The 26,992-nt window shown below is 45.4% G+C and overlaps 2 protein-coding genes, 1 long non-coding RNA gene and 4 other non-coding genes across 10 annotated transcripts in view; 2 read left to right on the top strand and 5 right to left on the bottom strand.

Annotated features, from left to right (window-relative positions):
- The window catches only part of LOC121570211 (SH3 and multiple ankyrin repeat domains protein 1-like), a 43,144-nt gene extending 40,800 nt beyond the window's left edge, over positions 1-2,344 (top strand). The window contains exons 27-30 of the mRNA XM_045221016.1: positions 399-404; positions 740-1,334; positions 1,384-1,634; positions 2,258-2,344. Of these exons, the coding sequence (XP_045076951.1) occupies positions 399-404; positions 740-1,334; positions 1,384-1,634; positions 2,258-2,330 (925 nt within the window). The 3' untranslated portion in view covers positions 2,331-2,344. The remainder of the gene's footprint in view (positions 1-398; positions 405-739; positions 1,335-1,383; positions 1,635-2,257) is intronic.
- A 6,729-nt stretch (positions 2,345-9,073) lies between these two features.
- On the bottom strand, positions 9,074-10,740 carry LOC121569535. The gene is made up of 5 exons (XR_006001365.2): positions 10,697-10,740; positions 10,101-10,143; positions 9,874-9,903; positions 9,607-9,636; positions 9,074-9,368 (listed from the first exon to the last, which is right to left on the bottom strand). It is a non-coding gene; the product is annotated as an uncharacterized LOC121569535 (long non-coding RNA).
- LOC121570850 lies at positions 9,446-9,534 on the bottom strand. The gene has a single exon (XR_006001588.1). It is a non-coding gene; the product is annotated as a small nucleolar RNA SNORD88 (small nucleolar RNA).
- Positions 9,713-9,801, bottom strand: LOC121570855. The gene has a single exon (XR_006001593.1). It is a non-coding gene; the product is annotated as a small nucleolar RNA SNORD88 (small nucleolar RNA).
- On the bottom strand, positions 9,980-10,068 carry LOC121570852. Its single transcript, XR_006001590.1, has one exon. It is a non-coding gene; the product is annotated as a small nucleolar RNA SNORD88 (small nucleolar RNA).
- Positions 10,208-10,296, bottom strand: LOC121570854. The gene has a single exon (XR_006001592.1). It is a non-coding gene; the product is annotated as a small nucleolar RNA SNORD88 (small nucleolar RNA).
- A 1,032-nt stretch (positions 10,741-11,772) lies between the features above and the next one.
- Positions 11,773-23,783, top strand: LOC121569536 (protein kinase C and casein kinase substrate in neurons protein 3). 4 transcript variants are annotated; one of them, XM_041880588.2, is made up of 10 exons: positions 11,773-12,318; positions 16,065-16,132; positions 18,364-18,520; positions 20,110-20,345; positions 20,526-20,681; positions 20,779-20,954; positions 21,591-21,711; positions 22,017-22,102; positions 22,374-22,453; positions 22,609-23,783. In XM_041880588.2, exons 2-10 carry the CDS (start codon positions 16,073-16,075, stop codon positions 22,716-22,718), a joined length of 1,182 nt encoding a protein of 393 aa, XP_041736522.2. In that variant the 5' UTR covers positions 11,773-12,318; positions 16,065-16,072; the 3' UTR covers positions 22,719-23,783. The 4 variants fall into 4 exon arrangements, 3 of the variants coding, with proteins under 3 accessions (XP_041736522.2, XP_041736523.2, XP_041736520.2); XM_041880589.2 differs by lacking the exon at positions 11,773-12,318 and adding an exon at positions 12,589-12,670; XR_006661273.1 differs by lacking the exon at positions 11,773-12,318 and adding an exon at positions 12,680-12,812 and having other exon boundaries at positions 22,017-22,070; positions 22,609-22,699.
- Positions 23,784-26,992: the final 3,209 nt, after the last annotated feature.

Below are 26,992 nucleotides of genomic sequence, written 5' to 3'. Positions count from 1 at the left end.
GTTGTATTATATTCAGTAGACCAAAGATTTCATTACAAATGCGTGCATGTTTTACATCAGTGGAGGCTGCTGAGGGGAGGACGTCTCATAATAATGTCTGGAACGGAGAAAATGGAATGGCATCAAACCATGTGTTTGATGTATTTGATACCATTCCACTGATTCCGCTCCAGCTGTTACCACGAGCCCGTCCTCCCCAATTAAGGTACCACCAACCTCCTGTGTTGTAAACATCAATCAACACAGCGATCTCTTGTCCTGGCGCTACTTGTTATGTATTTCGTTGGAATGGTTGAGTTTGTGTGTGTGCATGCGTGAGTGTTTTACTATGTAAATTCTTCCCCACTTTAATGTCCCATGCTTTTGTCTCCGTCTGCTTTATGTCTCTCCTCCACCAGAAACAGGTAATTGCACTCCTCCTTTCTGTTTGACTGGACATAAAACATGACCCCTTTCTTCAATTTACTGCCTATGTTTCAACAGCAAGAGAAAGGAAAGCAAGTTCATGTCTACTCAACACAACTTTAATAGCAATTAGCTGCTGTTAACATCCCGAGCATAAAATTGATAGCCAATCTAACAGCGGCCATCTTCAGGTTTAGGCTACTAGTGAATAGTGGTGGTGAGGTTGGGTAATGTGTTATGAATAGCCCCTTTATGTATTGTATGTACAGTATGTGTGACTCTCTTTCTCTCACTTCCTCCTGTCTCATTGTCATTCCTTCTTTTCTGTCCCCAGGTTTTCAGAGGACTCCGCCTCGGCCCTGAGCCCCCCCTCAGTTCGTTCCCTGTCCCCCTCCCCTATCCACCACTCCCAGCCCGCCCTGTCCCTGTCCCCCACCCCTTCCTCCCAGTACCCCAACTGGAACCGTCCCCCGTCCCCCCAGCCCCCTGTGGCTGCCGTACAGCCCCCTCCACGCTCCCACTCCCCCATGTCCTCCCCCACCTACTCCCCTTATCCCACCTCCCCTAAACACCGGCCTGTGTATCGCACCAAAGCCCTGGAGTTCCAGTTCATTCCAAGTAGAGAGTCCAGGAAGGCAGAGTCCCACCACCTGCAGCGTAGGCGAGCCCCCAGTCCCCTCATATCCCCCTCAGAGAGGCCCAAACTGGGTCCACCCCGCCCCTCCTCCCTCCCCCTCCTCCCTACCACACCCCTCTACAGCAGCCTCTACGAGCTCCGCGGCTCCATCACCCCTCCCTCGCCCGCTAACCACATGGGTGACCCCTACTTCTCCCCCTCCCCTCCTCTCTTTGCCCCCTCTGGCGCCCCTCCTCCCCAAACGCCTCCCTGTTGGTGTCTCGCTCCCTCTCCCCCACCCACTTTCTATCTGGTACCTCATCACCTCCCCTGCACCCCTCTCCCTGCTCCCCCTGCCTGAGCTACCCTCACCTCCCTCCCCCTCCCCCTCCAAGCCCTTTGCCTCCAAGCCACTGCCTTATTGGACCAAATATGACGTGGCTGATTGGCTGGGATACCTGAACCTGGGCGAGCACAGGGAGCATTTCCTGGACAACGAGATCGACGGCACTCACCTGCCCTCCCTCACCAAGGAGGACTATCTGGACCTGGGGGTGACGCGCGTGGGACACCGCATGAACATTGAACGTGCTCTGAAGAGAGTGACTGACAGGTAAGTGGGAGAGAGATGGGTGGATGAGAGGGAGCAGGGTGAGAGGATAAGAGCATAGAGATAGGCCTGTCTTGTAAAATAAACCAAGATAGAACAAATCCTATGCCAGGTTGTAAACCTCTGCCTATCCCCCTCTCCTGTCTTGCTCTTTCATGTCTCTCTCCTGGCTGTCTCTCTTGTCTCTCTCCTATCTCTCTCCTGTCTCTCTCTCGTCTCTCTCCTGTCTCTCTCTCGTCTCTCTCGCTCCCATCTCTCTATCTCCTGTCCCTCTCTCTCTCTTTTGTCTCTCTCCCGTCTTTCTCTGGTTTCTTTCATGTCTCTCTCTCCCGTCTTTCTCTGGTTTCTTTCATGTCTCTCTCTCTCCCGTCTTTCTCTGGTTTCTTTCATGTCTCTCTCTCTCCCGTCTTTCTCTGGTTTCTTTCATGTCTCTCTCTCTCCCGTCTTTCTCTGGTTTCTTTCATGTCTCTCTCTCTCCCGTCTCTTGAATTGAAATCAGGCTCAAAATTCATGAATGTGTTATTCAGATAGTATGGCACTGGGGCAGGTCTTGCTCTTGTTAAAGCATCCATTAATGGCTCAAAAAAATTAAAAACATGACTTTAATCGCTCTTCTCTTTCCCAAGGCTCTCCAGCTCTCCTTTTCCCATTTCTTCTCTGTCACCACGAGGAAGAAGGGATGATGGGAGTCGGAGCTGAGAAGACAAACAGAAAGAGAAAGGAGGGGGGATGGAGTCAGTGAGGGAAGAGGAGAGAGAGAGGCCACAACTGCTGCTATCCATGATGGATTCACACAACAAAAGCAGAGGACCTAATTTCACCCATAGGGAGGACCAATCTGGAACAGAGAGGAAAAAAGGAGCCCTGGAGAAAGGGCTGACCAACACCTGGTACTCAGGGCCTGGCAGCTGACTCACAGATACACTCTCATGCACACAAATAGAGTAACACACACACGCACTGACTCTCATGTCAACACACACACACACACACTACAAGGCAACAAATAACAATAGGAGTAAAATAGAGTGACAAAACTGAGCCAAATATATTGAGAGAAACAATCAAATGTTGTTTAGCTTTTTCATCTGAGCAGTTGTTAGTGTTGTTGGGGAAAGAGAGAACGAGGATTGTCCTCATTATTAACACTAGTTAGTGCTTTCTCCTCCTGTCCTCTCTGGGAGCTGTAGCTCCTCCTCTCTGCCCTAGGGTTAGGTAGCTGTAGCTCCTCCTCTCTACCCTAGGGTTAGGTAGCTATAGCTCCTCATCTCTGCCCTACGGTTAGGTAGCTGTAGCTCCTCCTCTCTACCCTAGGGTTAGGTAGCTATAGCTCCTCCTCTCTGCCTTAGGGTTAGGTAGCTGTAGCTCTTCCTCTCTACCCTAGGGTTAGGTAGCTGTAGCTCCTCCTCTCTGCCCTAGAGTTAGGTAGCTGTAGCTCCTCCTCTCTACCCTAGGGTTAGGTAGCTGTAGCTCCTCCTCTCTACCCTAGGGTTAGGTAGCTATAGCTCCTCCTCCCTACCCTAGGGTTAGGTAGCTGTAGCTCCTCCTCTCTGCCCTAGGGTTAGGTAGCTGTAGCGCCTCCTCTCTACCCTAGGGTTAGGTAGCTGTAGCTCCTCCTCTCTACCCTAGGGGTAGGTAGCTGTAGCTCCTCCTCTCTGCCCTAGGGTTAGGTAGCTGTAGCTCCTCCTCTCTACCCTAGGGTTAGGTAACTGTAGCTCCTCCTCTCTGCCCTAGAGTTAGGTAGCTGTAGCTCCTCCTCTCTACCCTAGGGTTAGGTAGCTGTAGCGCCTCCTCTCTACCCTAGGGTTAGGTAGCTGTAGCGCCTCCTCTCTACCCTAGGGTTAGGTAGCTGTAGCTCCTCCTCTCTACCTTAGGGTTAGGTAGCTGTAGCGCCTCCTCTCTACCCTAGGGTTAGGTAGCTGTAGCTCCTCCTCTCTACCCTAGGGTTAGGTAGCTGTAGCTCCTCCTCTCTACCCTAGGGTAAGGGTTAGGTAGCTGTAGCGCCTCCTCTCTACCCTAGGATTAGGTAGCTGTAGCTCTTCCTCTCTACCCTAGGGTTAGGTAGCTGTAGCTCCACCTCGCTACCCTAGGGTTAGGTAGCTGTAGCTCCTCCTCTCTACCCTAGGGTTAGGTAGCTGTAGCTCCTCCTCTCTACCCTAGGGTTAGGTAGCTGTAGCTCTTCCTCTCTACCCTAGGGTTAGGTAGCTGTAGCTCCACCTCGCTACCCTAGGGTTAGGTAGCTGTAGCTCCACCTCGCTACCCTAGGGTTAAGGTAGCTGTAGCTCCTCCTCTCTACCCTAGGGTAAGGGTTAGGTAGCTGTAGCGCCTCCTCTCTACCCTAGGGTTAGGTAGCTGTAGCGCCTCCTCTCTACCCTAGGGTTAGGTAGCTGTAGCTCCTCCTCTCTACCCTAGGGTTAGGTAGCTGTAGCTCCTCCTCTCTACCCTAGGGTTAGGTAACTATAGCTCCTCCTCTCTACCCTAGGGTTAGGTAGCTGTAGCTCCTCCTCTCTACCCTAGGGTTAGGTAGCTGTAGCTCCACCTCGCTACCCTAGGGTTAGGTAGCTGTAGCTCCTCCTCTCTACCCTAGGGTTAGGGTTAGGTAGCTGTAGCTCCTCCTCTCTACCCTAGGGTTAGGTAGCTGTAGCGCTTCCTCTCTACCCTAGGGTTAGGTAGCTGTAGTTCCTCCTCTCTACCCTAGGGTTAGGTAGCTGTAGCTCCTCCTCTCTACCCTAGGGTTAGGTAGCTGTAGCGCCTCCTCTCTACCCTAGGGTTAGGTAGCTGTAGTTCCTCCTCTCTACCCTAGGGTTAGGTAGCTGTAGCTCCTCCTCTCTACCGTAGGGTAAGGTAGCTGTAGCTCCTCCTCTCTGTCCTAGGGTTAGGTAGCTGTAGCTCCTCCTCTCTACCCTAGGGTTAGGTAGCTGTAGCTCCTCCTCTCTACCCTAAGGTTAGGTAGCTGTAGTTCCTCCTCTCTACCCTAGGGTTAGGTAGCTGTAGCTCCTCCTCTCTACCCTAGGGTTAGGTAGCTGTAGCTCCTCCTCTCTGCCCTAGGGTAAGGATTAGGTAGCTGTCTAGCTTGACTGTTGTTGGCCCCATAGCTGGCTGTTCAGATATGTGTTCAGTTTCAGGAGAGACTCACCCTACAGTTAGTGGAGTGCAGTCAATGAAAACCTGTGAGTGAATATAACTGTTAGAGCTCTTTGTCTGAGTGAGCGAATTATTGGGATGAATCTTCTTGGTGTAGTTCAGAATATGGGCATGAGTGAGACAAGGTGGCAGCCTACATGCATGTCTTGGGTAATGTCGTAGGTGGAGCGCCTCTTGTAGGGGTCAGTGTGTCATCGGCAGAGCCCCTACCTATTGGACTGAATGATATGACTGTTTCTCTGTTGGAAAGAGCTTGATGGGTGAATCCTCACTTGACTGTAGTGGCTGTGTCTGGAGTAGACCTGTCTGTATGACTGTGTGATTTGTTGTCAGTTTTTACTTCACCAATGGGAGGGCTCCGTGCTCACTGAAGGCCCTTTGATAAGGACCTGTAAACACATTCTATTTCTCTATAGCTTCTTCATCATCTTATCGTCTTATAATGGTATATTATATACAGACTGGTCACTGTATTACAAATCTGTAGCATAAATAAGTGCCCAGACCAACAGCATAGAAATAAAGACACAGACATGTACACCCTCTCACTCAATAACACAGATCACTATACTGACACATACAGAAATGCGCACTTACAAATGCTCATGTACGTAGTGTACACACATATTCACATTCTCTCTCTCCTACACACACATGCACACACACACACAAAAACTCTGTGTTTCTGTTAGAATTAATGGGACACCTTAAATATATTTGTTTGGATCCAAGATGTATCTTATACTAAAAGGGGACTGTGCTTTCAGAGATCGAGGGAATACGTGACATAAACAAAATCTCATTGAAGATTGACTCCATTTATACGAAAGACTTTCAAAGCATCGAAGCAACTGCTATTCAACCGTTCTAAAGTTCTCTGTGCAAGGGAGAGAGACTGAAAAGGAGAGGGGAGGGAAAGAGAAACAAACTGCCAAATCTTCCTCTTTCCCACCCAATCCCCCCACTCCTTCCAAAAACTCTTTCTACGGAACAATAGGAGAACATGAGGAACTGAGGCCCAAATGAGTGGGCTGAGAGATATGTTCTGTTTTAATACTACAATTGTTCTTACGACAATTTTTTAAAACTTAAAATGGGTCTGGAATACTGCTATTGACCAAGATAATTATTGTTACTATTGTCATTACTATCATCGTCCTTACTGTTAAAAGGTGCCGTTCCCCGTTCTGCCTGTGATGGCTGAGGTGGCGCTCTTTTGCATTTTAGGCAATGCATTTTCATATTTTTGCCAGTAGCATTAGTCGATATAATCCCATAAAAATGTTATCATGAGATTCATGACTATAGGTCAAACTATGACACCATGGTGTCTGACAATTTAGAATGTATATAAATATAATAAAACTATATTGTTACTTCCAAAAATACATAAGAAATATCTATTTAGTTTGATGTTCAAAATGCTTTACATATCAAGGCTTTTGTCTAGTCATAAAACCACCACATTTACTTTGCCCTCTTGTTTTTGGTATAATATTATGAAATTATGAAGATTTTACTGATGTATGCTTCAGATTGACATTGAGGCCTAGATTCAATCCGGAGCGTGGAAGATCCGCGTTATAGCACGATTAGCATTTAAAGACAATGTTCCCACATTCACGGTAAACACTGCATTCACAGTACACAATGCATTTGTCAGCTGAATTGGAAATTACCTCTCAATGTCAATTGCGCTATAACGCAGATATCCGCGTTCTGGGTTGAATCTAGCCCTAAATATATTTTTATGCAAGAATTTCTCTGCCATCCAAGTTCCCTCTCACTTTGAGGCAGCCTGTGTATAAAGCTGTAAATATACTTATCACTTTAAACCTCACTGTGTGGCAGCCAAAGTTAGAGTCACTACATTGTCATTGTTCACATTCTTTTATGCAGTTGATGACAAAGACGTAGCTATTGTGCCCTGGAAATGCCCATGAGACAAATGGTATTGTGAAAAAGATGCATATGATTATTTGCATACATTTTTTTCTATTATATACATTTCAACAGTCATTATGGAATATTAAAGTAGTATTTTATTTATTGATATTTCATTTTTATCTACTCATTTAAACATTAATTTATGTCAGGGCTATTCAACTGAGGGGTCTGCAAAATTCCCAAAACAAAATGTGATATTTTTTTTCGCTATTTTTTTATATTGCTATCAACAGAATAAACACAATTTGAATTACATACCTACAGTGGAAAAGAGGAGAATATCTTCTAATTGTCACCTTTTTTCTCAACTTCTAATATTGAGCAAATTACACTCATTGGAGCCAATAATGATACTGGAGTGTCTGACATAGGCTTTGAAAAAGTACACGCGTATAGGTTTCCAGTGCAGTGAGTGCTGCTGGCAAGTTTTCTTGACTTGGACATACATTTTTGGCAACACATGGCTAACCTTTTTAACCAGCTAAACAGCTGCTCTTAGCGAAAATGTGTCTGGAGTTAGCCTATTAGCTAGAAAGGTATGTTAGAGTTTACACTTCCTCTTCCAATTATGTGGTGAGGTCAAAATAATGAAAAAATATCTACCAAATCTATTAATTTTTAAATGTTGATTACTTCACCTTTCCATTACCAACCACCTGATAAGACTAGACGTGATATTTTTTCTAACGTATGATGGGGGTCCCTGGGTCACCGGTTTGCCTGGGAGGGGGTACCTGGGCAAGGAAAGGTTGAAAACCCCTGATTTGTCATTTTCACAGGAATTATACTAGTATTGACCTATTTTCACCTTGCATTTACAGTTGGATTGGGTGCTTTCAGCTTAATCTGTTAGACATTTTCCATTCTTTATCACTAAAATCAAATAAGGGCTCTTCCATTACCTCTAATTACTCCTCAACACTTCACCTCACGCCACGTTTGAGTCCTAAAACACATATCCCCCAGCAGTGGGCGGGTATTGGCAGGTTACAGTGGGCCTGTGTTGGCAGGTTAGACGCATGAGCGCTTTCCATCTCACTCCGATCTGAAGGAAGAATGTGAGGCCTTCAGATCCTTGTCCTTATGCACAGACGCTACACATTTAAGCTGTTTACACAGGCAGATAAAAAAAATCGGTAATTTTCAGTAACTTTTTTTAAACCAATCAGATCAGCTCTGAAAAAGATCTGTGATTGGTCAAATGACCAATTGCGGAATAAATATCAGAATTGGGCTGCCTGTGTAGAGTTCAGGATGGGGAATTAGGTTTGTGTGACTGCGATGCTGGTGATCAAGGTTATACTAATGCAAGTGATGTAGCAATAAGGACGATGAAAATAATGCTCATCCTAATTATGGTTTAATATGTACAAAATCTAATCCTAAAGAATCTGTCTTCCAAATAATGTTTCAAATGAAGGTACAATGTTATTTAACTGAAGTGCTTTCTATACTGCTCGCTCCATTCCCTATGGAAGACCTCGGTCATATGTCCTCCAGTCATCACCTCCCTGCAGAAAGCCCCCTCCACAGCTGCTGCACTGTGAGAGACTATGTACTGTTCAGCTGGTTTACATTCACTGCATTATGCAATGGGTTCATTATCACAATCTTAGAATATCAACAAGGAATGAATGCCTGTTCCTGCTGCTATGACAACCTTAACATTTACTTGTGTTGGGTAAATGTGGCAGAGACAAGAGAAACTTGTTTTGCAGTGTTTTCCCCCCACCATCTCATAGCGGGATTGAGGAGGTGTATAATTACGCTGTCAGGAGAGGGAAGGATCTGGCTGTATAGAAAGCACAATCTTGTTTCTTTTAAGATAATCTTTTAAAGTGATGAAAAAAATGAGCAGATGAACGGTAATTTACAGAATATGTTACATACATATGCACATTCATATAAACATAAATATATGAATGTCAAATGTATTACAAGATAAATCAAATAGAATTATAATAAAAGATGCAGAAATAAAATTGAGTGCTTCATTTATTCCATGTAAAAACAAATTGACCGTTTGCGTCACATACTTCTCAGTTACGGGGGGGGGATCTCACCAGTAAAGTTAGAAAAGACATGACCCAGAGCATCTGATTTAAAATATTTTAATGTTTCAGCCTTACATAACAATCATTGAACATTAAAAATATATATCTCACTTAGGTCAGCACATTGCCATTGATGAGTAAACCCTTGTATTAAATATTCTTTCTGCATCTACAGAATTCTTAGCAACAGGGATATTGTTTAGCAACCTTGGTCACGTAGTCCCGTGTAGCTCAGTTGGTAGAGCATGGCGCTTGCAATGCCAGGGTTGTGGGTTCGATTCCCAAGGGGGACCAGTATGGGAGAAAAAAATGTATGCACTCACTAACTAAGTCGCTCTGGATAAGAGCGTCTGCTAAATGACCAAAATGTAATGTTGGGGAAATAATCCTTATTGCTTTGATAAATTGGTGAGTTGGTTAATTGAAACAAAAAAATTGGGACTGAAGTGACACCAGCTGGATAATGCTGGAAATACAGGTAAAACACTGCCTCATTTGGTTGTGCAAAACACAGGCCCCTAAATGATGCATTAAAGATCTCACCCCAGGTTACCAGACTGCAGTCGCCACATCTTCTGTGGCGGTCCAAGAGCTACATGGGAGAAAATGATATTAGAAAATAATTCCATCACACCCTACACAAGGATCCCTATGGGATGAATTATTATCAGTCTCCTCAGACTCAAGCCTGTCAGAGCCAGAGAGCACTTTTATCGCCACAGTTACTCAGAGCCCAGTGCAAAACATCACAGGAGAACATTAGCTACATGAGAAATACCAATATTAAAAACAAGGATTTAATTTGCCAGTCATTAGTACTTAAAGCTCACCTTGTGGTTTGGTATAGACAGCCTTGTCACCTTTGGGCAAAATACACATTCCATTAGGACAATCAATTAAACATACAACAATTCAACAAGATTCAAAGATACTAACATTATCCTCAGTCTCGGGCCTGTCAGAGCCAGAGAGCACTTTTATCGCCACAGTTACTCAGAGCCCAGTGCAAAACATCACAGGAGAACATTAGCTACATGAGAAATACCAATATTAAAAACAAGGATTTAATTTGCCAGTCATTAGTACTTAAAGCTCACCTTGTGGTTTGGTATAGACAGCCTTGTCACCTTTGGGCAAAATACACATTCCATTAGGACAATCAATTAAACATACAACAATTCAACAAGATTCAAAGACACTAACATTATCCTCAGTCTCGGGCCTGTCAGAGCCAGAGAGCACTTTTATCGCCACAGGAATTCAGAGCCCAGTGCAAAACATCATAGGAAAACATAAGGTACATATGAAAACCATAACCACTCACCCTTGTGGTTTGTTCTACCTCTCTACAGATCCATCCTCGTAACCTTTGGACAATAGAAAGACTACCATAAGGACAATATATACAACAGACAAGACTCACTAGACTCGCGCTTCCTCAGACTCTGGCCTGTCAGAGCCAGAGAGCACTTTCATCGCCACAGAAATTCAAAGCCCAGTGCAAAACATTATAGGAGACGTTTCAGACAACGCGTGCCAGCCACCTCAATACTTAGCGAGCTAGCAAGTTAACGTTACCTAAACCTGGAGCAATGTCCATACACAAGGTTTACCCTCTAGAGTATAGGCTAAATCAAAAAGAGATAGTTGCCAAACATTTGATTTGGCTCAAATTGAAATTATAAATAGGAAATGTCATACAAACGTTTAGATACCTACACCTAACTAAATATTACCTTCCTGCAGACGTTCTACAATTAGCCTACTTAGCTAGCAAGCTGCTAACGTTAGCTAGTCCCATCGAGGGAATTCATTTATTGTCTAACTAAATAAAAGATGACTGCTGAAGAAAGTAGCTATCTATTTTGTTTAATTTCAATAAGACAAAAATTGTAAGAAAATGTCCAGATTCTCACTCACCAAGCCACGTGCCAATCCTCCTATCTAACTTTAGGAAAAGGCTGACCCACCAAAATGGCCGGGTTTATATGCCATTTCTGGGAGGACCAAAGAATAGGACCCCATTTTTTTTGCTGCCTATCGCAGGCGCCGTAAGTAAAAACAATCACCTTATTTAGAATTAACAACTTCAAGTCGAACTGTGAAATAAAATGTATTTAAAGTGTATTATATGGATGCATATTTACTACATGTAATATTTTGTCTTGGATAAGATACAATTTGTCTTTGAGAGGCCATACATGCCAATGCATGATTAATTGGTAGAAAAAACATGTGATCAAGATACTTTATTGACAGAGTTCACTTCAGTATAATGGTAACTTTATGTGGGTGGTGTTCTACTTTTGGAACCATAATGTGTGGAGTGATAATACTGGTAGCCCTACTGTTTTCCCCTCAATGAAAGCCCAATGTTTTAGGTTCAGAATAATTTGCAATGAGCAATAAGTGTTAAACATAGTAATCAAAACTTTTTACGTTCAAATTTAGTCTAAGTACTGTACCATGACAATAACATGAGCTTGAATGCCACACCTGCATTGCAGAGTCACTATGTCAACAGCTCAGCTGTCAAATTTTTTGAAATGACAAGTCCTGGCAAGGCAGAGCACACAAGTGTAGCATAGCATTAGGCATGAGGTCATAAGGAATGTGAGTGACTGCTGTTGGTAATATGGCCCCCTATACGATCCCCAGCTTTAAAGTAAAACACACATTCTTCCCCCCCCTCTCTCTCTCTCTCTCTCTCTCTCTCTCTCTCTCTCTCTCTCACACACACACACTCAGACACACACTCACACACACCGGATGTCCTCACTAGCTGTGGCAGACCCCCAAACACCCTTGGGGAAAGTATAGAGGAGAGGCAAGGGGGACATATAGGGGGTGGCATTTTCTTCTTCTTATCTTTGACTATATAATATGTGATTCTGTGGCTCGTGTAGTGGTATTTAACAACATACATTTATATGACAAAACCTTAGGCCCTATGTAGCGCACACACATACACAGTGCTCTGTAACATTTACATTTACATTTTCGTCATTTAGCAGACGCTCTTATCCAGAGCGACTTACAAATTGTAACAGTACTAGTCAAAGGTTGCTACCCCAGACCACAGGCACACATACACACTAAAAGCCAAAAACACTGCACACTTCATTAACACTCCACTGAGAGAGGTAGAGCAAGGGTAAGAGAGAGAGAGAGAGGGAGAAAGAGAAAGAGAAAGAGGGAAAGAGAGCATAAGTGGGAGGGGTGCTGTCCAGTGGTGTGGTACAGAGAGACAGAGAATTAGTTTTCTGCAGCTGTTTTGAAGAGAGAGAGGGAACAGAGAAAACGGGTGAGGGAGGAGAGAGGGGAAAAAGACAGCCAACTCATCCGACACTGACAGTCGGCCAAAGAAAGGGAAAAAGAGGGAGCAAAAGGAGTGGAAGAGAGAGGAGAGCTACGGAAAAAACTGAGCAGTCTAAGGGGTGAGACAGAAGGGGAGAGAGAGAGGAGGGTGGAGAGAAACTTAACCCAGAAAAGAAGAGCGAGTTGAAACAGTGAGGACACCAGCAATAGTGAACGAGTGAGAGGTAAGAAACTTTTCCATGTATTTCACTCTAACCTCAGATTTCTCTGGCTGAATTCAAACTTCATTAAGACCTGATACACTGATAGCTTACTGTACAAATCTATTTTTTTTGTATGCATTCATATGTTGCTATATATTTCCTCTAGGCGCGGGCGTATGTACTGAGTTATGTGTGACAGCCAAAACGGGGACAGGGGGAGGAGAGAGTGTGTGTGCCAGAAGGGGTGATGGGTACTGGGGTGAGGGGAGATAGAGGGTAGACAGGGGGTGAGAGAGTTGGCAGTGGGAGTATGTGCCAGGCTTGAGCATTTCAATACGTTTCAGAAGATTGACCCTTTCTGCTTTCTCTTGGGGTAGGCTATTACAAAAGTCTGGGATTGCTCCAAAAGTTTTGGACTCCTCCAGAGATTTCCAATAGTTTGACCTGGACAGCACACAGGCATTTCAGATTTTTTTGCATGGTCTGTGGTCAACTCAAATATATGCCAGTAGATGGTAAGTGAGATATTATTCAAGTAATAAATTGATTTGGTATGCTCTTATCACTATCTGTACTGATTGGGGTCCTTCACTAGAAAACTAATAATTGGTTTAGCTCGTTGCTATCAGTCAGTTGTATCAGCTGAAAATAATTTCTGGGGTCAAAAGTCAATCTCAGAGAATATATGGATTTAGCAGTCCATCTCAAAGGAATGAATGGATACCTCTAATTCGCAGAGATTATCAACAGAGAAAGCAACCATTGATAGGTCTTCATCATGTTCTTCCTCATGGTCTTCCCCGTGCTAAAATAAAGGTTAAATCAAATAAATGTTCAATTAAAAAAAATCCCTGCATGCTTTAGCCATGCCCATAGGGAGAGGATCCAGTTAGAGAACAGGAAGAGGGGTCAAAGGTTAAGAAGGAAATTATTCATTATATATCTGGTCTCCTGCAGTGAGAGGGAGCAAAAGACCCTGTGGGTTGTGTCATCTTCCTGCAGACAGTGAGACACTGGAGAGAGAGAGAGAGAGAGAGAGAGAGAGAGAGAGAGAGAGAGAGAGAGAGAGAAAAAGAGAGAGAGAGAGAGAGATAAAGAGAGAGAGAGACAGACAGACAGACAGACAGACAGACAGACAGACAGACAGACAGACAGACAGACAGACAGACAGACAGACAGACAGACAGACAGATAGAAAGAGAGTACCCACACTTTCATCACAGACCCTCACTGGATATGGAGAATCATGTGATAACCCATGAATAGAGGGAGTTACAGAATAATCATTGGATCTGATAGTGGGTCTGACTGAGGGTGGGAGAGATAGAGATATCTGGAAAACAGGCAGAGAAAGATTAGTCTTGTGACAGAGTGGGATTTGTTACATTCTCTGTAAAATCCCTTGAGAGAGGTTTTATTGTGAGCTGTTTGGGATCATGTGGGTTTGTCTCTCTAGTTTATATTTTGTGTCACTGAGCATGTGAGTCTGTCTAGATGGCTGGCTCTAGCCTTTTGGGGATTTTTTTGCAGTTTAGAAGCTAATTTCCTGCAATTCTACACATTTTGTAATGACGTATGCCATGTTAATATGATATCTTAGTGAGAGTGACTAATAAAATCAATGGGGGCCCCCTGGAGGTCAGGGCCCCTGGGCACGTGCCCTGTGCACGTATTCTGCCATGATTACGACAAGTTTAGATAGCTGGCTAGACTAACTACCAATTAAAAAAGTGTTATCTGACATTGCTAATTGAGTGACTATCAATGACTGACATAACAAGAGAACAGTGGAGGCTGGTGGGAGAAGCTATAGGAGGACGGGCTTATTGTTGGAGGATGTCCTCCTATAGCTCCTCCCACTAGCCTCCTCTGCAGGAGAAAAGCTGCTGATGTACAACCACATTTTGAAATTGCACCTGGTGTATTCTTACTCTCAATAGTAGGTTGAGACAATTATCATTTTTTGGGTCGGGGGCCCGCTAGCGGCCGAGGGCCCTAAGAAACCGCTTATGTCTCTGGAACCAGAACTGTCTGTCTGAGTGCATGTCTGTAGATTTAGGAGCATGTGAGTTTGTGTGTGTGTTGTGTGTGTATTGCATGTGGGTCTATGTTTTTATGTTTTCTCTAGGGAGCAAGGGGAGGACAAGCCCACCAGCAGAGACACAGAGAGTGAGAGAGTAGGGAGACGGGGAGAGTGGGGCGACCTTTACCCCCTGTTTATTTTGGGATGGCTCAAGTTTCAAAGCTGGGAATTGTGGGAGAGGGCATTCCATCCTTGCTGGTAGACTCAGGGCCTTAAATGCCAGACCTCTGAGTATCTGTTTTACTGTATTATACTGATACTGTACCACGCCAGAATAACTCACTCCCACCTACGGAAAAGTGTAATTTATACGGTAATTTGGGGTATTATCAACAACAACAAATTTGTGTCCGGGGAAATAATTGCTGTGTTTTGAATGGTATTGTAATTCCACACCACAGAATACACTAGTGGGTGCATGGTATTGTTGTTTCTGGCTAATTTGGATGTGAAAGAAAGGCACACCTGTTTAGGCGAGGTGCTGGCTAGCGGAGTAAAACACTAGAAAAAGAAGAGAACTGCACACGCTCAGATGCAATCATTTAATAACCTAATAACCAACGTTTCCACAGAGAAGCTGTCTTACCATATTTTGAGACGTGCCTTGTAAGAGGCTATATTTGTTTCACCTGTGAGTGAGAATGCTGTACAAATTTAACTCCTATGTGGTTATAGTGCCCCATCAATTAAACATGTATAGGGGACAGATTGGAATGGCAGCAAGTTGTAGCCCTTTCCTGCAGTCAATGACCAAAAGCGCTCTCTTTAGCCTCATGGGTGGAATGTTATCAATATTTGTCATAATTTTATAATTAATCAATATATATACTTTTTTAATAACGAAAATACAGTGTTTCTATGTCAAACAGTTTTGTTATATTTCAGTCTTCTGTGATGTATATAAAGTGTAATATTGGGATGCAAACTCAAGATCTTATACATTTCAACTCTATATCTGACATGGTATAGGTTTCTTGTTTCTTTAAGCCTATAACCATGTGTGTGAGGTGTATACTTTTGTTTCAAAGTAGATTTGTTTAAGACTACCAAGAATCACTCTGTGTGACCCTGATTTAGCCCACTGCAGTAAAAGGTTCAACCTTACATTTGTTGAACATTTTGCCATGTCTTTGGTCTGTTTTGCTCTGTAGTTGCAGCCAATTTGAAAGCCTTTGTTAAGGCATCTAGAAGTGCAATAGATATAAAACACTAAATATGTGTAAACACTTTACATACTGCAGCAGTCAACCTGCTTGCACCAATCCCTTGTAATTACAGTAAAATACTGTGAAACATAAACCCCTCCCCTCAGTGAATTTCATTAATTCACAGTTGACGAGTGATTGCTTTGATACCGTATTTATATTACAGTAGGTATACTGCAATATGAAATACAGAATTTTACTTACCACTGAGCTGCCTGTAAGTTACTGTCAAATTAACAGCAAGGTCTTTACAGTGTATCCACTTATCTGTCCAACTTTATTTATACATGTAACAATCTCTTTAATAAACTTTACTGTGTAGGAAAATAACTATCTAAAACTTTATAAACCAAACTGGTCTTCATGGATTTCCATCATTGTACTCAACTGACCACCTGGGTGGAGTAAATGTATGATGAGAGGTGCACAGAATGTTGAAGGAGATATAACTGATTTCACTTTATATTTTTCTGTTTCAGTGGACAGGATGTCGACTCTCCCTCCTGAGGTTGTCCCTGAAGATGCCAACAAACAGAGCTTCTGGATGGTGAGTGTGTGTGTGTGTGTGTGTGTGTGAGTGTGTGTGTGTGTGTGTGTGTGTGTGTGTGTGCACGTGCAATGCCTGTGTAAGAGATAGAGGACACACAGAGAGATAGAGTTAGAGAGATGGAGAAAGAAGTGGAGAGGAGGAAGAAACAGACAGGAAAACACAGGATCACTTAGCCTCAGGATGTCTTGATAACCTTGTACAAGAGATTCCCGTGACAGACAAAACAATATTGCTGCTCATAGGTCAATGTGTACAAGGCCTCTCTATCACACTAGGCTCGCTATGTGTTGTTTAGCTTCAGAGAAATGAAGTTCTGCTACCCTTTTAGCTGGGACATTTGTGTGTACTCATCCCATCATTCACCCATCTCTTTACAGACGTAACCTAATCATTACAATGTTATTACCTGTTAATTAACAACTCTGAAATTGATTATGGCAACTTAATAATACATAATATAACATTTAGCAGACGCTTTTATCCAAACCAACTTACAGTCATGCGTCCATACATTTTACGTATGGGTTGTTGGATGCTTAAGATTAGATTAGATTTTTATTTAGTTCCAGTGTACAGTGAAATACTTAAGCTCCAAGCTCCAACCGTGCAGGTGTGAATGAAACAAAAAACTAAACAATAATAATAATAATATATACATACATACAACTGTGACAATGATAAATATACATGTCCATTGGGGTCCATAGAGGGAGCAGATAGCCAATACGTTTCTCAAATGAAAAATATTGTAGTTTTTAACCATACTCCATAATGCTCATATCATGATGGACTGATAAATGTGCTATGGCAATTGGATTAGTTGGTTTGGCTTCTATACTCCACTGATTGGCTAGTTGCAGCTCCATCTGACTGACCAGTGTGTGTTTCTTCTCTTCCTGATTGCTGGCCTCCTGGTCATTGCCCCACTTTCATCTCCTCTCTCTCTCTCTGTAATTTGGGCTCCCTCCTGTTGTGTTGGATGTGTTTCCAGCTCAGTTCCTGTTAGTGCTGTTCTCTGGCCCTCCTCTTCTGGCTGCTGCCTGTCATTGTGAAGTGTTGGGTTGAATATGTGCTCTGACTCTTAATTATTATGGTTGTGTTGTCATAGTTGTTACTAGTTAAGTGCTGTGGAGTGTGTAGAATAGCCATCATTAGAGTGGCACTCCAATGTACTGTCAGATTGATTTGAGTGTAAAGGTTCACTATGTCGTTTCCACAGCATTTCACATTGTTCTAGTTCTGCGTGTTATGTACGCAGCAATACAGCCATTTGATTGCGCTACTGTGTTGGTATGTACATGAAATGTGATTTGTTACAGAGAACCATGTCAGATCTCTGATGACCTTTTTTCTGTGATATACTGTTGTGTTGTGCCGGCTCAGTTGTAGTGGCTCTGTCTCTGCCTTTGTGATTGGTTGGCTGCGGCTAGTTCTGGTGCAGTACTGTTGGCTTTGGGCAAGATTCCTCAGCTGTTTTCACTTAATTCTCAGAGTCAGTAGAAACCACAACATACTCAAACAGAGAGGGAGCTGGAGGGACAGAGAATAGGATGACCTAAAGGAGAGACAATTACACACATATTGTTTGGAAATGTGCCAAGGTGTGTGAATGTTTGAGAGAAAGAGAGTGAAAGAGCGAGAGAGAGAGAGAGAGAGAGCAAACGAGAGGAAGAGAGAGAGAAAAACGAATAAAACGAATAAAACTGAAGTGGAGGGGTGAAAATAGTGGTCAGGAAAATAATGGAGCGTTTTCCAAACTCCACATCTACAAACACAACTCTGGTAATGTCATTACCCTCAGTGAATTGCCCTGTTACTCCATCACTCCCTTTTCATCTGTCCTTTTACTGGCCTGTCTATAGCCCTGTTTTCACCAGCCACACCCCATGGGGCCTTCATTAGGCTTTTACAGAAACCTCAAGACATTCAAATGGCTCGTCTAAAGGAAAACAGATCGACGTTAGGATGAGAACAGGTTACAGGTTACGGTGTATAGAGTTTACAGAGGAAACAGTCAAATAGTTATTTAACTGAAAGGAACTTGACTATCCGTGTTGATATCTATTGCTACATTACTACTGTATGTCCAATCTCAAACTTTTCCCTCTCCCTCCTCGTCCTTGTTCACCCTCTCTATTCCCCCCTCCCTCCCTCCCTCCCTCCCTCCCTCCCTCCCTCCATCCCTCCCTCCCTCCCTCCCTCCCTCCCTCCCTCTGTCCTCCCCCTAGCCTGGGAACTACCAGTGCACGGTGAAGCGCACAGAGGATGCCTTCCAGGCGTGTAATGACATCGTGGTGTGCTTCCAGGAGAGAGCCCGTGTGGAGAGGCAGTACGCTCAGCAGCTCAGCGAGTGGAGCAACAAGTGGAAGCCCCTGGTGGACTCCAGTGAGTGCTGCAGCTGAAGAGACTCACTATTACTGTTTGTTCACTACAGTGGGGAGAACAAGTATTTGATACACTGCCGATTTTGCAGGTTTTCCTACTCACAAAGCATGTAGAGGTCTGTAATTTTTCCAGAAAATCACATTGTATGATTTTTAAGTAATTAATTTGCATTTTATTGCATGACATAAGTATTTGATCACCTACCAACCAGAAAAGACACCTGTCCACACACTCAATCAAACAGACTCCAACCTCTCCACAATGGCCAAGACCAGAGAGCTGTGTAAGGACATCAGGGATAAAATTGTAGACCTGCACAAGGCTGGGATGGGCTACAGGACAATAGGCAAGCAGCTTGGTGAGAAGGCAACAACTGTTGGCGCAATAATTAGAAAATGGAAGAAGTTCAAGATGACGGTCACCCTCGGTCTGGGGCTCCACGCAAGATCTCACCTCGTGGGGCATCAATGATCATGAGGAAGGTGAGGGATCAGCCCAGAACTACACGGCAGGACCTGGTCAATGACCTGAAGAGAGCTGGGACCACAGTCTCAAATAAAACCATTAGTAACACACTACGCCGTCATGGATTAAAATCCTGCAGCGCACGCAAGGTCCCCCTGCTCAAGCCAGCGCATGTCCAGGCCCCTCTGAAGTTTGCCAATGACCATCTGGATGATCCAGAGGAGGAATGGGAGAAGGTCATGTGGTCTGATGAGACAAAAATATAGCTTTTTGGTCTAAACTCCACTCGCCGTGTTTGGAGGAAGAAGAAGGATGAGTACAACCCCAAGAACACCATCCCAACCGTGAAGCATGGAGGTGGAAACATCATTCTTTGGGGATGCTTTTCTGCAAAGGGGACAGGACGACTGCACCGTATTGAGGGGAGGATGGATGGGGCCATGTATCGCGAGATCTTGGCCAACAACCTCCTTCCCTCAGTAAGAGCATTGAAGATGGGTCGTGGCTGGGTCTTCCAGCATGACAACGACCCAAAACACACAGCCAGGACAACTAAGGAGTGGCTCCGTAGAAGCATCTCAAGGTCCTGGAGTGGCCTAGCCAGTCTCCAGACCTGAACCCAATAGAAAATCTTTGGAGGGAGCTGAAAGTCCGTGATTGCCCAGCGACAGCCCCGAAAACCTGAAGGATCTGGAGAAGGTCTGTATGGAGGAGTGGGCCAAAATCCCTGCTGCAGTGTGTGCAAACCTGGTCAAGACCTACAGGAAACGTATGATCTCTGTAATTGCAAACAAAGGTTTCTGTACCAAATATTAAGTTCTGCTTTTCTGATGTATCAAATACTTATGTCATGCAATAAAATGCAAATTAATTACTTAAAAATCATACAATGTGATTTTCTGGATTTTTGTTTTAGATTCCGTCTCTCACAGTTGAAGTGTGCCTATGATAAAAATTACAGACCTCTACATGCTTTGTAAGTAAGAAAACCTGCAAAATCGGCAGTGTATCAAATACTTGTTCTCCCCACTGTATGTTCCCTGGTGATACTGTATACCATCCACTCTCTCTCTCGCTCTCTCTCTCTTCATCCCTCTCTCTGCTCTGCTCTCCTCCCTCTACAGGCCCGCTGTATGGATCCCTCTTGCAGGCGTGGCAATGTTTCCTCTCCTCCGCCGACCGTCTCTCCGCCCTGCACTCGTCCGTGTGTCGCTCCCTGGTTTCGGAGGACGGGGACCGGGTCAGGACCTGGCAGAAAGAGACCTTCCATAAGAAGCTCTTTGGAGGCTTCAAGGAGTCCCAGGACTTTGAGACTGGCTTCGCACGTGCTCAGAAGCCCTGGGCCAAACGGCTGAAGAAGGTTAGAATACTGTAGATGAAAGAGAGGTCTCTAAGACATAATGAATAACCACGTTAAAAGGGCAATCTCTACTGAGAAATTCCTTTATAAAGGGTAGGGCAGAGGTAAATGACTTGTATGTGTTTGTGTGGGAGTCTTCATTGAGTCACTAATATGTCAGCCTCACCTTATGCCCCTCAGCTGGACAAAGCCAGGAGTGCGTTCCATAAAGTGCAGCGTAAGGAGCAGACTGCCAGGGACCGGGAGGCCCACGCCAAGGGCAACCCTGACGTGGCCATCGAGAAACAGAGGAAGATCCAGGAGGAGAGAGAGCTGGCTCAGCAGGAGACTGAGAAAGTGAGTGATAGACAGTAAGAGAATGAAGGAGATAACTGAATGTGTGAGTCTGTGTGTGTAATAATGTGTAACTGTCCCTCCAATGCGACACCCCCAGGTGCGAGCCCGCTATGAGAAGGTTCTGGAGGAGGTGACCCGCTATGCCCCTCGCTACATGGAGGAGATGGAGTGTATTTTTGACCAATCACAGGAGGAGGAGAGGAAGAGGATCAGCTTCCTCAAACAGGCCTTCCTGTCCATCCACAGACACCTGGACGTCACCAACAATGAGAGGTAGGCTACACCTGCAGCCAGACTGTTACTAGGAGGGTATGTGTGGGTGTGTTTGTTGTAGTTGCGTTGTGTAAATGTCTTTATCTCATCTCTCACTCTCCATTTCTGTCATACCCCATTCTCTCTCTCCCCCATTCTCTCTCTCACCCCCTCTCTCTCCCTCCCCCTCTCTCTCTCTCCCCTTCTCTCTCCCCCTCTCTCTCCCTCCACTTTTCTCTCGCTCCCCCCTCTCTCTCCCCCTCTCTCTCCCTCCCCCTCTCTTTCCCACCCCCTCTCTCTCATTCCCCCCTCTCCATTCTCTCTCTCCCCATTCTCTCTCACCCATTCTCTCTCACCCCCTCTTTCATTCCCCCCTCTCTCTCTCTCCCTCCCCCTCTCTCTCCCCCTCTCTCTCCCTCGCTCCCCACTCTCTCTCCCCCTCTCTCTCCCTCCCTCCCCCTCTCTCTCATTCCCCCTCTCTCTCCCACCCACTCTCTCTTATTCACCCCTCTCTCTCTCTCCCTCCCCCCCTCTCTCCCACCCCCTCTCTCTCATTCCCCCTCTCTCTCCCTCCCCCCTCTCTCTCCCACCCCCTCTCTCTCACCCCCCACTCTCTCCCCCTCTCTCTCCCTCCCCCTCTCTCCTTCTCTCTCCCAGTGTGAAGGCTGTGTATAATGAGCTCCACAACACTCTCATGGCCATCAATGAGCAGGATGACCTGCGCTGGTGGAAGAACACCCACGGACCGGGCATGCCCACTGACTGGCCTCAGTTCCAGGTGCAACACGCACACATGCACACACTCACACACACAGACACAGCGGGCTAATGGAAGTTAATGGGGCCTAATGGAGTGTACTGTAGTATGGATTGATGTAGACTTCTGCCCTGTGTTATTGTCAGAGGTAGTCTAATGTAGTGAACAGTGTTACAAGCTAATGCAGCAGACTGTATAACAGTAGTGTATGGTCCAACATACTGAATATAACAACAATGTGACCAGTATTACAGTCTGCTGGAGGGTAATATACTGGACCGGCCTGCCTTGTTGTACAATGGGGTCTAATGAAACGTCTCTTTCAGGAGTGGACGCCAGAAAAGAAAAGCAAAAAAGGGAAGAAAGAGAAAGAGAAAGAGGTAGAGGCACAGCAAGGCATCATAGAGAGGAGGTAACATGTCTCCATCTGTCTGTCTTTATTGTTTCCTGCTACAGTACAACTCTATCTCAGTGATGCTAAGTAGTTGGAGGAATTTACGTTACATTCTTAGTATGATACAGGAGGCATTTAGTACTCACTTCCCATCTCATTATGATGAATCATATATTTCCGATACTGATTGTTGTGTTAATTGTTTGTAGTTAGTGTTAGTGTATGGTTGATTTACACTAACACGCACGCTCTCTTTCTCTCTCTCTGTCTCTCAATCTCTCTCTCTCAGTGTAATGATCGGAGGAGTTAGGGTCAGGGCTCTCTATGACTATGACGGACAGGAGAGAGATGAGCTCTCCTTTAAAGCAGGTAGGCCTTCACACTGTATGTCTGTCTGTGTGTGTGTGTGTGTGTGTGTGAGAGAGAGTCTGTGGTACACTGTTACTGAATGATATATTATCATATTATGACCATCCTCCACCTCCACCTCTCCCTCCCTCTCACCATTCCCCTCTCCTCTCCAGGTGAGGAGTTTCTGAAGACTGAGGATGAGGATGACCAGGGCTGGTGTAGAGGGATGAAGGATGGAGGGAGAGAGGGACTCTACCCAGCCAACTATGTAGAGACGGCATAGTTACACCATTATGTTTGTAAAAGGAAATAGATAGAATGAAAATGAAAGTGACTTATTTTGGTAAGAAACATTGTGTCTGAAATGATCCTCAGCTGATGTTTACTGTGTACTGTTCCTTAATGAAAAAAATGCCACTATGGTCTTCTTGGCAGCCTGGCCTGCCCTGTAACAGAGTTGAGAACCCAGTGCCCATGCTATCTGCAGGAAAGCTTTCATCCAAAGAGATTACACTATGGGATGAGGATATGATAGCTCTAAATGAACTTTTTTGGCATACCTACACATCATCAAATATCCAGGTTTTTTTAATCTTTAAAAAATGTTGGAAAATGTTTAATATATTTACATGAGACACCTGTATGAAAGCTATATGATGTATGATGCCTTTCTGTAGAATTTAAGAGATGTGATGCTTGATTCTATAGGTACGTACATTTACTGTATATGTCATCACTTAATGCTGAAGCCATACTGTATGCTTGCTGTTCTTATATAGCTAAACTCTCCTGTTCGCTATAGTGAAACATGTATTTATGCATAAATAAGTGCTTATCACTCTGCATAGATAGGCTTTAATCAATGATTATTATGAACGGAATGAAACTTTGACTATGAGCACAATTCATCAATACCTTTAGCCTTATCAATAATAGTATGAGCAGCAATGTCTCATGTAGCCTGTGTGTGTTATAAGAGTATGATGGGGATGGATTGGGATCTCCTTTCAAAGGGACTGTAATAGAGCTCCTATCATCGCCTTCTTGATGGCAACTACCCTAAATAGCCACTATGCCAAAGTGAAGGATTGGATGCAATTCCTGGGCTTGTCCATGTTCTGGCTTTTCTTTTCCATTTCTTAATGTGTGTGTATGTGAGTATGTACTATATATGCATGTGTGTGTATGTGAGTATGTACCATACATGCATGTGTGTGTATGTGAGTATGTACTATACATGCACGTGTGTGAAAGGTAAGCCTCGGCCCTCATTGTCTCTTGTAGTAGTATATTTGAGCCTTTCTTAAGTGCCTTTCTAAAGAATAAAATGAAACAAAACGAATGATAACTTTTGTTGCTGTGTTCTTGGAACAGGAGATGAGGAGTGATGACACATTTAATGATTGTGTTTGTGTTGTTCTACAGTACATTCAGTATCTACAGTGTTTATTTACACATACAGAACATATGTCTGAATAAGCATATGTACGCAGGTCACTGAACAGAATGGCTAAATGCACAGTATATGTGTGTGTGTATATGTGTATGTATTTGTTTGTATGTGCGTGTGTGAATGTGTGTATGCAAGTGCTTGCGGCCGTGTGTGTGTACGTGTATGTGAATACCATCGGCCTAGGTGTTGAACGGTGCTCTGGAGCATGTTTATGGCGTCACATCAGTGGAGCTGTCAGTCTGAGTGGCATTCAGACACAGTCGTCTCTGGCTCCGAAGTGTGTATCACAGACTGTGTCAGAGAGCAGAGTGGAGTAGAGCGAGGCAGCCTGGGCGCGTTCAGGTCAATCGCTTCTCTTCATCTGTCAGTGATGTCACCTCTCTCAGCCAGATGGGAAGTGACATTAACATATGGTCAGAACCCATGGCTCTGGATGTTGATGATTCTGTATTCAAAGGACTGCACATAGTAAGTGGCACAGCAGTGAAACAAACAGATGGTATCATTGTAATGTCTCTGTCACGGTTTCGGCCGAGACTGCTCCTCCTCCTGGTTCGGGCAGGCTTCGGCGTTCGCCGTCCCCGGAGTACTAGCTGCCACCGCTCTATGTTTCGTCATTTGATTGCTTTTGTCTGTCTGTTACACCTGTGTCCATTTGTGTGTTGATTACGTGTCTTATAAGTTCCTTGTTATGCACTAGAATGATTGTGTGTTGTTATGACTGCCACTGTGTCGGAGCTACGTGTTTGCACCCTGTTTGTTTTGTGTTTACGCGTGTGCGTAATTTTCCCTCGCCTCTTGGTGTATTTTGAGGTCGGGGTTTTTCTCGTAAACATTAGACTATTAAAGTCTGTTGGACTTAACCTCTGTGTCCTGCGCCTGACTCCTCCACCACATCCACATCGGTTCTAGTGACAGAACAACACACCACCATGGAGTCAGCAGGAACAGCGGCGGCACCCGAATCCCTGGAAGACCGGATCAACTACCAGGACACCATGATCCGGCAACTCGGGGCCGCCATGGACGAGGTGTCCAACACTCTGCGCCGATTGGTGAATCGAGAGGTGCCCACGCACTCTTACAACATCCCATCACCAACGGCCAGTCCTCCTCTCTCAGCACCGGAACCAAGTGGCATTCGGTCTCGCTCCCGAGGGCATATGACGGTTCTGCAGCCGGGTGTCAGGGATTCCTCCTGCAGGTGGAACTTTACCTTGCCACCATACACCCGGCGCCCTCGGGATACGAGGCGTCTCCGCCCTCATCTCCTGTCTATCCGGCAAGGCGTTGGAGTGGGCCAACGCCGAATGGAGGGGAATAGACGCCGCAACCATCACCTACGCGGAGTTCTCCCGCCGCTTCAGGGCTGTCTTCGATCATCCACCTGAGGGGAAAGCGGCGGAGAGCGTCTATTCCACCTCCGACAGGGGGAAGAGGAGCGCACAGGAGTTCGCACTGGAGTTCCGGACACTAGCGGCGGATGCGGGGTGGAATGAGAGGGCCCTCATCGACCACTACCGGTGTAGCCTACGAGAGGACGTTCGTCGTGAGCTGGCCTGCAGGGACACCAACCTGTCGTTCGACCAGTTGGTGGACATTTCCATCCGTCTAGACACCCTGCTGGCTACCCGCGGACGTTCCCGAGTGGGGGTCGTCCATTCCACCCTCCAGCACCTCCGAGCCGATTCCCATGGAGCTCGGGGTGCTGGCGCTAGAGAGAGGAGGAGAGGGAACCCGAGGAGGGCCATCCCCTGCACCACCTGTGGTCGTGGAGGACACACCGCGGCCAGGTGCTGGGGAGGGTCTCCTGGGAGAGGTGACAACAGGCCACGCACTGGGGAGTCATTTCAGGTGAGTAGGCGCCCCCACTTACCCAGAGCTTTCTGTTGGTCACATGAGTATTCCTGTGAGATTTCCACAGGTGGCACCTCATTCCCAGCATAAGGCGCTAGTAGATTCAGGCGCAGCTGGGAACTTTATTGATCGGGCATTTTGTTGTAGGTTAGGAATTCCCCTTCGGCCGGTAGAAGCTCCATTTCCTGTCCACGCATTAGACAGCCGGCCGTTGGGGTCGGGCCTGATCAGGGAGGTCACGGCACCACTGACGATGACGACGCAGGGGGGTCATGAGGAGATCATTCAGTTTTATCTGATTGACTCTCCTGCGTACCCCGTGGTGTTGGGCCTTCCCTGGTTAAGCACCCATGATCCTACCATAGCGTGGCAACAGAGGGCTCTTATGGAGTGGTCTGCCCAGTGTGTAGGGAGATGTCTAGGTGTTTCCGTAGTGGCGACATCGGTAGAGAGTCCGAACCAAGTGCCCGCACTGCGCATTCCCCCTGAGTATGAGGATTTAGCACTCGTGTTTAGCAAATCGAGGGCAGCACGGCTACCTCCTCATAGACAAGGGGACTGTGCGATAAATCTCCAGACAGGAGCGGCTCTTCCACGGAGTCGTGTGTATCCCCTGTCTCAAGAGGAAACAGCGGCTATGGAGACTTACATAGCCGAGTCCTTGGCACAGGGATACATACGGTCCTCCACTTCCCCGGTCTCCTCGAGTTTCTTTTTTGTGAAGAAGAAGGACGGGGGATTGCGCCCGTGTATTGATTACCGTAGTCTCAATCAGATCACAGTTAAATACAGTTACCCACTTCCACTGATTGCGACGATGATGGAATCATTACGCGGAGCGCGGTTCTTCACAAAGTTGGATCTCAGGAGCGCGTACAATCTGGTTCGCATTAGGGAGGGGGATGAATGGAAAACAGCATTTAGCACCACCTCGGGTCATTACGAGTATCTCGTCATGCCATACGGGTTAATGAATGCTCCTTCAGTCTTCCAATCCTTTGTTGACGAGATTTTCCGGGACATGCATGGGCAGGGTGTAGTAGTTTACATCGACGACATCCTAGAGTATTTTTCTACACGAGCCGAGCATGTAGCCCAGGTGCGCCGAGTGTTGAGAAGACTGTTGGAGCATGACTTGTATGTCAAGGCAGAGAAATGCCTGTTCTTCCAGGAGTCCGTCTCCTTTTTGGGTTATCGGTTGTCCGCGTCTGATGTGGAGATAGAGGTAGACCGGGTATCGGCCGTGC

Source organism: Coregonus clupeaformis, chromosome 7 (assembly GCF_020615455.1).
Source record: "Coregonus clupeaformis isolate EN_2021a chromosome 7, ASM2061545v1, whole genome shotgun sequence".
Lineage (NCBI taxonomy): Eukaryota > Metazoa > Chordata > Actinopteri > Salmoniformes > Salmonidae > Coregonus > Coregonus clupeaformis.
The sequence above is the reverse complement of the archived record's forward strand: the minus strand, read 5'-3'. Positions and strand labels throughout refer to the sequence as shown.